General features: G+C 27.0%; 2 protein-coding genes across 2 annotated transcripts in view; both read right to left on the reverse strand.

Moving 5' to 3' along the window:
- The window catches only part of LOC119582552, a 1,142-nt gene extending 264 nt beyond the window's left edge, over positions 1 to 878 (reverse strand). The window contains exons 1-2 of the mRNA XM_037930896.1: positions 566 to 878; positions 175 to 455 (exon numbers count right to left, since the gene is read on the reverse strand). Coding sequence (XP_037786824.1) covers positions 175 to 455; positions 566 to 673 — 389 coding nt within the window. The 5' untranslated portion in view covers positions 674 to 878. The remainder of the gene's footprint in view (positions 1 to 174; positions 456 to 565) is intronic.
- A 3,124-nt stretch (positions 879 to 4,002) lies between these two features.
- Positions 4,003 to 5,042, reverse strand: LOC119583110. The gene is made up of 2 exons (XM_037931617.1): positions 4,916 to 5,042; positions 4,003 to 4,805 (listed from the first exon to the last, which is right to left on the reverse strand). Exons 1-2 carry the CDS (start codon positions 5,024 to 5,026, stop codon positions 4,224 to 4,226), a joined length of 693 nt encoding a protein of 230 aa, XP_037787545.1. The 5' UTR covers positions 5,027 to 5,042; the 3' UTR covers positions 4,003 to 4,223.
- Between the last annotated feature and the right edge of the window lie 7,458 nt (positions 5,043 to 12,500).

Below are 12,500 nucleotides of genomic sequence, written 5' to 3' on the forward strand. Positions count from 1 at the left end.
ATTCACATGAATTTCCGTACCACAACATATTCACATGAATTTCCATACTACAACATATTCACATGAATTTCCATACTACAACATATTAACATGAATTTTCATACAACAACATATTCACATGAGTTTCCAAATTCACATAAATTTCAATACTACAACATATTCATGTTATCCTACCTTTCCTGAGGCCTCTCGATTTTTGCCGATCTCTGCTGCTGAAGGTGATGCAATCGGGCGCTCACCTGCCGGACACTATCGAGCGCAGCGCCCAGGCTCTGGGAATCCAACCTTTGCCCCAAGCTCTCCTTAGCCGGGAGGCCCTTTTGCTCGCTCAGACGCTGCTGCCTGTAATAGTCGTCGGAAAAGAGAATTTTCTTGCTGTATGAAGACCCCTCCGAAGTACTCACGTCCACCACGCAATGATTGCCACTGGCTGCTGGAACTGCCCTGGTGTCGTCCTGAACACAAAAGAACATATGTTTAAGTATGTTTACCACAACACCGTTGATATAAATGCGCAGAAGCAAATGCTTGCAATATATACACGCATCACTAAAAATCAACTTACATGATAAAATTGCTGCCTGAAGAACGTGTAGAGCATGCAGCAACTCACGAAAGCCAAAGGTAGGGCGACGGACAAGGCCACCACCAGCACTAACATCAACATCTCCATAATGAAACAGGCTGGGAGTTTAGCAAAGTAAGGAGAGACTGTTACTCATTACACGCTAAATGTTGGTTATATACGACACTTGAGGACACAAACGTATAAAACGGTATTCGGTTTGTTTGGTCGTTTCGAACTTCGGCTCCGCGGGTAAGCTTCCCGCGGCGCCTCGCGAGTCAGAGAGGCTTCATTTGACGTTTTCAGAATTAATAATATATATTAATAATATACAAATATATATAGATATGTATATATAGATAAATAGATATAGATCTATTGATATAGATCTATAGATATATAGATAGATAATATAGATAGATAAATATATATATATAGATATATAGATAGAAGATAAATATATATATAGATAGATATATATAGACATATATATAGATAGATATATAGATAGATAGATATATATCTAAATATATCTATATATATCTACATCTATATATCTATATCCATATATCTATATCCCTATATCTATATCCCTATATCTATATCCCTATATCTATATATCTATATATCTATATCTATATATCTATATCTATATATCTATATATCTATATATCTATATCTATACTATATATCTATATCTATATATCTATATATATCTCTATCTATATCTCTATCTATATCTCTATCTATATCTCTATCTATATCTCTATCTATATCTCTATCTATATATCTCTATCTATATATCTCTATCTATATCTCTATCTATATATCTTCTATATTTTCATTACTATCTAATCTTATCTATATTCTCTATCTATATATCTCTATCTATATATCTCTATCTCTATATCTTATCTATCTATATTCTATCTATATATCTTATCTACTATATCTTATATCTATATCTCTATCTATATATCTCATATCTATATATATATCTACTTATCTATATATCTCTATCTATATATCTCTATCTATATATCTATCTATATATCTATAATCTTATCTATATCTATAATCTATATTATTATCTATATCTATATATCTATATCTATAATCTTATATATATCTATATCTACTTATCTATATCTATTATCTATATCTTATATTATCTATCTATATCTATATATCTATATCTATATATCTCATATCATCTATATATCTCTATATACTTATCTATATATCTATCTATATATCTATATCTATATCTATATATCTTATCTATATATCTATATCTATATCATATCTTATCTATATATCTATATCTATATATCTATACTTACTATATCTATATATCTATATCTATATCTCTATCTCTTTATCTATATATCTATATCTCTATCTCTATCTCTTTATCTATATATCTATATCTATATCTATTTATCTATATCTATATACCTATATATATATCTATACACCTACATCTATACACCTATATCTATATGTCTATGCCTACAGCTATATATTTATAGCTGTAGGCATATATCCCTATATATACATATATCCCTATATATACACATATATATATATATACAGATACATATACATATATATACAGATACATATGCATATACATATAAATATATATGCACACACACATATATATACATATATACACACATTCATATTTTATACATACCAATACATTTGTAAATCCTATCAGTCGCTTCAGACTACCCAGAGCTTAACAACAGCCACATAATTAGCCTAGTCAACAAACAAGCCCATTTGCCCTAAATTGTTTGCCCCGCCCTCTCACTTTGTCTCATCCCTTTCGAATTTTTCTTTTGCATGGTTTACATTTTCCTGCTATTAATATTGTCGTAGTTTTCGTTTTTATTTTACACTGAAATGACCGTTTTCACTATACTTTTTTTTATAAATAAACCTTGTGTTCCGTTTCATAGTGTATTAATAACACGCATTTTACATTTCATTTTCTCGTCAGGATATTATTTTCTGACCGCATTTTATATTATGATTTACACTGACACTTCAACGTTCTGATGTTCCTTTATGTCAGTGATTACAATACTTTAGAGAGGAAAGAATAGTAACGCTGGACATCAGTAGAGCGTTTTCTGACTCCAGATTGTACCTTTCCTTATACATGTGTTTTGTCGGGAATAAAGTCAGCGTAGACCAAATAATATATATGTGGTAGCATTGACATATATATATATATATATATATATATATATATATATATATATATATATATATATATATATATATATATATATTCCATCCTCAGGTCTGAGGATGGAATCAAGGTGGATTTCGACACTGTAGTCTCATTTTCAACAAATATAGTTTTTGTATTGTGGCTTTTTCTTCCACTGCATCAGTACGGAAGAGTGTTTTTCCATTCAATATATATATATTTATATATATATATATATATATAATATATATATATATATGTATATATATATATATATATATATACCTATATATATATATATATATATATATATATATATATATATATATATATATATATATATATATATATATATGTGCATATACATACACACACACATAATGTATATATTATGTATATACATATATAGAAAATAGAAGCAATGTTAGTTAATAGAGGAACTAGGGACAAGCCCCTTCTGAGGTCCTCACCTCGCACCTTTCCTGATATTCAAAATAGTTACATGATGGCGACAAATTAGGAGCGGATGTCGTCACAATTACTGTCCCTCTCTAATTACTTTTCAAATTCCTCCGCGTGATACCAAATGGGCCATTTTAATAATAATAAAAATTCTCGGCTCTGGCCATCACCCGTCAGCAGGAAGTATAAGTTCCAGGCAAACTAATAATAAACACACACAGAAAACAACGCATAAACTTTCAAATTTCCTGTGGAAATGGGTTGACGATTCGCTTTCAAAAGGCCTCTAAGAGCTATTAAACCGTAACCGTAGTAGGAGTAGTAGCAGAAGTAGTAGTAGTAGCATCAGCAGCAGTAGTAGTAGTAGTAGAAATAGTAGTAGTAGTAGTAGCAGAAGCAGGAGTATTATCATCATCATCAGCAGAAGTAATAGTAGCAGCAGAAGTAATAACAGCAACAGGAGAAGTAGTAATAGTACTCCTATAGCAGTAGTAGAGGCAGTAGCAGTAGCAACAGAAATAGCAGTAGCAATAGTAAAAGTAAAAGGTTAAAATAAATCGAAATGAAGAAAAAGGTAAAAATAAATCGAAATAAAAAGGAAAAAATAAATCGAAATAAAAAGGAAAAAATAAATCGAAATGAAAAAGGTAAAAATAAATCGAAATGAAAAAGGTAAAAATAAATCGAAATGAAAAAGATTAAATAGAAAAAAGATATATGTAAAAAAGGTACAAGTAAATAGAAATGAAAAGGGTAGATATAATAAATGAAATTGAATTGTTTCTCAAAAGACAAATAACCAAAATGTCGTAGATACAAAAGGAACTAGAGAATGCTTTGCTTACTAACGACGATGTAAAGTCGTTTTTTATTTTATTGGTTTAAGAGCTATTAAACCAATAGCTTTGGTAATAGGAGTGTTAGCGGGTATACAAACAAGGCACAGAAAGCAATTATTTTAATATGATTTTCTTAAACTTTGACTGGCGTAGAGGACACAACCACAGATGTACTGGACAACACCGTCGTCGACCAGACAGGTAAAAAGCTGCTCAGCACGGACGGGGATTTTTCGCCGGATGTGCCTGGAGCGTTGTTCTGCTTGTGGACGTCGGCGATGCTCTGGTTGAGCGTCATCCCCGACGGGTCAAAGATGAGAGAAGGAATACTGTGCGAAGCTGTCCCAAACATCCTCGAGAAGTCTGGCCGATGATGCAATCCAACAGGGGCACACTCTGTGGTGCCGTCTTGAGACTTCACAACGGAGTCTTTGAAAGCCATCTTCTGGAACCGGAGATTCTGCGTCCGCGTGTGGAGGACCACGACTTCCTCCAGCGCCGTCTCCTCAATGACGGATGACTTAGTAGGGAAGACGTCCAGGAGACGCAGCTTCCAGGGCGTCGCCGTAGTCCTTCGGGTGATGGTCGGCGCAGGTGGAGGTGTGGGCGTGGGCGTGAGTGGAGCGTTAATGCCCAGAAGCCTCACTGACGTGCCCGCAGTCTTTTCCGAGCTGGACGATAGACTACAGGAAATGGGTACCTCTTCTTTCCTTGTCTACGGGAAGAGAAAATAATGTTAATGTTCTTTCAAACACACACACACAAAAAATCAACCAAGTATATGCAGCAAGATTAAAACATAAAAGGAATCAAAATGAAATTTACCTGCAAACGCGCCTTCTGACAAAACAACAGACACAGGCACACTGCAGCCACCATCGTTAGCAAAACACATACGACAAGCATTGTAATAATGGTTGCTGAGGGTAACTCCATGGCGCGGTAAGATAAATCAAACAACAGGTGAATGTGTGCTTCTGGAGATGAAACGTCAGGTATATAAACCACGTTTATTAAAGGAACTCGGAAATATATGCAAGGATCTGAAGTCACCGATAAGGCGGTGAGGTAATAGAGGTTGAAGAAATTGAGGACTTTGAATCTGACAGTTTTTAATTGTTAGGACTGGGATTATTTTGTCATTATTATTATTATTATTATTATTATTATTATTATTATCATTATTATTATTATTATTATTATTATTATTATTATTATTATCGCTATTATTATTATGATCATTATCATTATAATTATCGTTACTATTATTATTATCATCATCGTTACTATTATTATTATCATCATTATTATTATTATCAAAAACGTTATTACTATTATTATCATCGTTAATATTATTACTATCATCATCGTTATTGTTATTAGTATTTTTATCGTTACTATTATTATGATCATCATCGTTATTATTATGATCATCATCGTTATTATTATGATCATCATCGTTATTATTATGATCATCATCGTTATTATTATGATCATCATCGTTATTATTATTTTCTTTATGATTATTATAATTATTATTATTATAATTATTATTATTATAATTATTATTATTATAATTATTATTATTATAATTATTATTATTATCTTCGTTATTATTATTATTATCTTCGTTATTATTATTATTATCTTCGTTATTATTATTATTATTTTCGTTATTATTATTATTATTTTCATCGTTTTTATTATCGTTATCAGTACTATTGTCGTTTTTGTTATCATTGTCGTTATTATTATTATTATTATTATTATTATTATTATTATTATCATCGTTATTATTATTATTATCATCGTTATTATTATTATTATCATCGTTATTATCATTATTATCATCGTTATTATTATTATTATTATCATCGTTTTCATCGTTATTATTATTATCATTATCATTAATATTGTCGTTTTATCATTATTATCGTTATCTTTATCATCGTTATTACTATTATTATAGTCGTTATTATTAATATTATTATTATTATTATTATTATTATTATTATTATTATTATTATTATTATCATTATAATTATTATCATTATTATCGCTATTATTACCGTTAGTGCTATTATTATCATTAGTATTATTAGCGTAGTATTATTATTATCATTAGTATTTTTAGCGTAGTATTATTATTATCATTAGTATTTTTAGCGTAGTATTATTATTACTATTTTTATTTTCATCATTACCATTATTATTATTATCATAATTATTATCATCATTATCATTATTATCATTATTATCATTATTATCATTATTATCATTATTATCATTATCATCATTATTATCATTATAATCATTATTATCCTTATCATCATTATTATCATTATTATCATTATATCATCAACATCATTATTATCATTATTATCATCAACATCATTATTATCATTATTATTGTTATTATCATTATTATAATTTTCAATATTATCATTATTATCGTTATCATTATTATCAACTTATTATTTATTATCGTTAATTATTATTATTATCGTTACTATCATTATTATTATCGTTATTATTATTATCGTTATTATTATTATCGTTATTATTATTATCGTTATATCATTATTATTATTATCGTTATTATTAACATTATAATAATAATAATTATTATTATTACCATCATGATTATTATCATTGTTATTATTATTATTATTGTTATCATAATATCATCGTTATTATCCTTACTATCGTTATTATTATCATTACCGTTATTATTATCATTATCGTTATTATTATTATCGTTATTCTTATTATTATTATCGTTATTATGATTATTATCGTTATTATTGTTATTATCGTTTTATTATTATTATTATCGTTATTATTATTATTATCGTTATTATTATTATCGTATATTATTATTATATATTATCTTATTATTATTAATTATATTATTCAACGTTATTATTTCATATGTATTGTATTATATCGTTATTATTATTATTATTATTATTATTATTTATTATTATATTATATATTTATTTTATTAATATTTTTATGTTACATTGTTTATCGTTATTTATTATTACTATCATTATTATCGTATATTTTTATTATACTCGTATTATTATTATTTTATCTATCGTTATTATTTATTATTATTATTACTATTATTAATATTATTATTATTATCATTATTAATATTATTATCGTTATTATTGTTATCATTGCTATTATTATCATTATCATCGTTATTATTATTATGATTGTTATTATTATTATTATTATTATCATTATTATTTTTATTATTATTATTATTATTATTATCATTATTATTATTATTATTGTTAACATTATCCTCATTATCATTATCATCATTATTATTATCATTATTATTATTATCATTATTATTATTATTGTTATATTATCGTTATTATCACTACTATTATAGTTATTATTTTGTTATTATCATTGTTATTATTACTATTATTATCATTATCCTTATTATCATCATCATCGTTATTATTATTATTATTATCCCTATAATTATTCTTATCATCCTTATTATCACCATCATCGTTGTTATTATCATTATCGTTACTATTATTATCGTTATTTTTATTATTATCGTTATTATTACTACCGTTAATATAATAGTAATACTAATACTACTACTAATAATAAAACTAATAATGATAATAATAATAATAATAATAATAATAATAATAATAATAATAATAATAATAATAATGATCATAATAATAATGATAATATGGATAATAATAATAATTATAATAATAATAATAATAATAATAATAATGGTAATAATAATAAGAAGAATTATTATTCTTATTATTGTTGTTGTTGTTCTTGTTGTCTTTATTATCATTATTTAATGTTATTAACATTATCATCGTTATCATTATTATCATCGTTATTATCATTATTATCGTTATTATTACTGTTTTGTTATTATGATATTTATTATTATTATTATTATTATTGTTATTATTATTATTATCAATATTATTATCGTTAGTATCATTATTATCTTTATTATTATTTTTTTTATTATTATTATTACTAGTTTTATTATTATTATTATTATTATTGATATTATTTCCATTATTATCAGTATTATTGTTATTATTATTATTATCATCGTTATTTTTATTATCATCGTTATTACTATAATTTTTTGTTATTTAACAATCACCGTGGTTATTACTTTCATCATTATTATTTTGATTATCCTTATCCTTTTATTATCGTTATCATTATTATCGTTTTTTTAGTATTGATGTCGTTGTTATTATTATTATCGTTATTATCATTATTATTATTATCGTTATTATTTTTTTTTATTAATACTATCATTATTGTTATCATTGTTATTATCGTTATTATTATTGTTATCATTATTATCGTTATTATCATTATCTTATTACTATTATTGTGGTACTCATTATTATGGTCTTAATAAATAATGTTGTTATGATAATAATAATAATAATAATAATAATAATAATTATTATTATTATTATTATCATTATTATCATCATTATCATTATCATTATTATTAGTAGTATTGTTAATATTGTTATTGCTATAATTATTATCAATATTGTTATGATAATTATAATTACAGTTATTATCATTATTATGATTGTAATAATAATTATTAGTATTGTTACAATTATTGTGCGTATTGTTATATTTTTTATCATTATCATTGTTATATTTATTATTATTATTATTACAATTATTGATATAATTTTTATAATCATTTTCTATTTTAGTTATAATTATTATAATAATTATTGTGTTTATTGTTTTTATTGTTATAATCTTTTAGACAATTATTTAAGTTATTCTTATTTTTGTTAACATTTTTGTTTTTTTGCTGTAATGATTATTATTATTATTGGTATACCAATTATTATTATTGTTATAATAATAATTATTATTATTGTTATAATGATAATAATTATTATTGTTATAATTATAATTACCATTATTATTTAAATATTATTATTATTATCATTATTCCTACTGTTACCATAATTATTACATCTACATTATAATCAATATTATCATTGTTATTATTTTTATTATAATTATTATTATCATAATTATTATGATTACTTCTACTGTTGCCGTTATTATCATTATTAACTTTATTGTTCAGGGGCGTCGTTGGGGGGGGGGGGAAGGGGGACAGTTGTTCCCCCCAAGACTCTGTTTGCCCCCCTCATGGTCTGTCTTGCCCCCCCCCCTCTCCCCAATGGCCACACCCCAACAACTTTTAGAGTTATTTGAATTTGATTACAGACACATGCAAAGCCCAATACACTGGTACAGCACCTATCCCCCTAACTGATGCCCCTGGTGATAACCTTTATATCACTTAATACTGGATATTTTTTCTACAGTAATACTAGATTCTCTTCTTAACCAACAGAACAGATGCTTGTTTCGAAACATGTATGTATTGTGATCACACCAGTACCACGGTCCTCACTTTTCCCATACTGTAACTGTACTGTAACTAGTGGTATTACAGCTAGAACAGGAACATGTGAATAAATTTATATATATTATCCGTGAATACCAGAAAAAAAATTAATTCGCCATAACATTTACTCAATATAGACATGTCATTAATGCAATAGGATTTTGTTTGTAGTCTATTGAGTGTTTATTCACCGAGCCCCGCCCCCCCAAAAAAAAAAAATCCCCAGCTAACTGTGCTCACTTCACCCCCCTTGCTCCTCCCCAGCAAAAGCTGAAATGACGCCCCTGTTATTGTTGTTGTTGTTATAATAATAATAATAATAATAATAATAATAATTATAATTATTATTATTATTATCATTATTATTATTATTATTATTATTATCATTATTATTATTATTATTATCATTATTATTATTATTATTATCATTATTATTATTATTATTATCATTATTATTATTATTATTATCATTAGTATTATTATTATTATCATTAGTATTATTATTATTATTATTATTATCATTATCATTATTATTATTATTATTATTATTATTATTATCAATATCATTATCATCATAATCATTATTATTATCATTATCATTATCATTATTATTATTATTATTAGTAGTAGTAGTAGTAGCAGTAGTAGTATCATCGTAATCATTATCATTGCTAATACTAATAGTACTACTATTATTATTGTTATAATCATTATTATTGTCATTACTATTACTATTATTGATATCATTATTATTATTATCATTACTGTTATTGTTATTATTGCTATTATGATGATGATAATGATTATGATAATGATTTTTTGAAGTATTATTTTTGTTGTTGTTGTTGTTGATGATGATGATGATGATGATGATGATGATGATGATGATGATATCACTATCATGACTATTATCATTACTATTATTACCATTATTATTATTATTATTATCATTATCACGATTATTATCATTATCATTATCGCTATTATCATCATTATCATTATCGCTATTATCATCATTATCATTATCGCTATTATCATCATTATCATTATCGCTATTATCATCATTATCATTATTACTATTATTATCATTATTACTATATTATCATTATTACTATTATTATCATATTACTATTATTATCATTATACTATATTATCATTATTACATATTATCATTATTACTATTATTATCATTATTATATATTATCATATTATTTTTATTATCATTATTACTATTATTATCCATTATACTATTATTATCATTATACTATTATTATCATTATTACTATTATACATTATTTCACCTACTCATATATATTGTATATATATAATGATATTACTCTTATACATACATCATATATAGAGAAGAGAGAGAGAGAGAGAGAGAGAGAGAGAGAGAGAGAGAGAGAGAGAGAGAGAGAGAGAGAGAGAGAGAGAGAGAGAGAGAGAGATTATCTATGTATATGCATGTGTATATGGAAATATATGTGTTTACAGACACTAGTTTGTTCGTAAACATACACGTTTCATTAACTACTGTTATTATTGTCAGTCCGTTCTATCGACACACACACACAAACACGTGTGTATGTAGATATATGAGAAAATACCATAAATATACATATAATTTTCAACGCTACAATGCACCATAACTGACCGTTTGTAAGTTAAGGTAACATAGATTCTCTTTCCTCGCTATCATTTACTTCGTTGTTGTTTTATCTAGTGTGAAGTCGATGAGCCTCCGGACAGATTTCCCAATATCCACAGGCCAGGTCTTGATATATTTGTGTGGGAACGCCTAGTCTTCTCTCTCGTGCTCACTCTCTCGCTCAGGATGGATCACATGGTCTTCTTCCAAGTGATGATGTGCATGACTGTCCTGCTCACGTTTCTGACTTGTATTTGTGGTGTGTGTTTCTGTTTTCGCTGTAAGAGAGATTACTTGGATTCGTCCGATCAGACACTGGTATTCTGTTCCCGGCGGAACCGATTTTTGCTCTCAATGCATTCCACGACACTCCACCTAGTGGCCAGGCGCTCCCTGACCGCACGTAGTATCCTAGAAGAGTGTCGGGCCGCTGAATCAGGCTGCTGCAATCTGACGGAGACCAGACAGCTGCTATCTCATCTGCAGGAATTTCGGCAGAATTACCATAGTTTCAGGCGCGAACGCGTGGTGTCTGCGGCCAACGTGCCTTTTCTAGACGAAGACAGCAGGGACTTCTCCTGGTCTGCCAGCCTTCCCAGCGTCCACGGTTTCTCCGAATGCTCATATGATTGTTTCTCCTCGACGCCTGCCAAATACCAGTATAAGTGAAGACATAATTACAGAGAAGAGTAATCAAAGTTCAAATATATTTCAGTTCTGATGTAATTCCCTTATTACTTGAATACAATAAATAGAAGTAATGTTTACGAGTAATGAAATTTCGAATACATGTTAGCTAAACTTCTACCTGTGCTTTCACTTTTAATGGCTCTTTATTCACAAGAGAAAAGGTTCTTTTTGGTTACCTGATATTGAAATCTCAACTTGTAAAGCAAATAAAATAGAGAAAGACCCTTTACAGTTTGAAAGGACACTACAGATACTCTATATTGTGTAGAGCACAATACCATGTTTCGCTTTTGTGTACAAGTGTGTTTGTAGCCCCACAAGTGTGCAGAGCTGGCACACACGCCTGCAACCATTCCCCAACCGTGAGTTATGGTGCACAGTGTCAGTACAATGGCAAGGTAGTTGTTCAGGCCACTAGATGGGTATAGAATTTTTTGTAAATATATTCTTGAATTCTGCGCTTAAGACCTGAGTCTATTCAGTATTATTGACTTTCCAGATCAATGTACTATTATGGTGTGTATGATGAAGTTGTCCAATATCTCCCTTTGTTTCTTGGTAAAATTTCATTACTGCGCAATTTCAAAATTTCAGGAAAT

Source organism: Penaeus monodon, chromosome 16 (assembly GCF_015228065.2).
Source record: "Penaeus monodon isolate SGIC_2016 chromosome 16, NSTDA_Pmon_1, whole genome shotgun sequence".
In the NCBI taxonomy this organism is placed as follows: Eukaryota; Metazoa; Arthropoda; class Malacostraca; order Decapoda; family Penaeidae; genus Penaeus; species Penaeus monodon.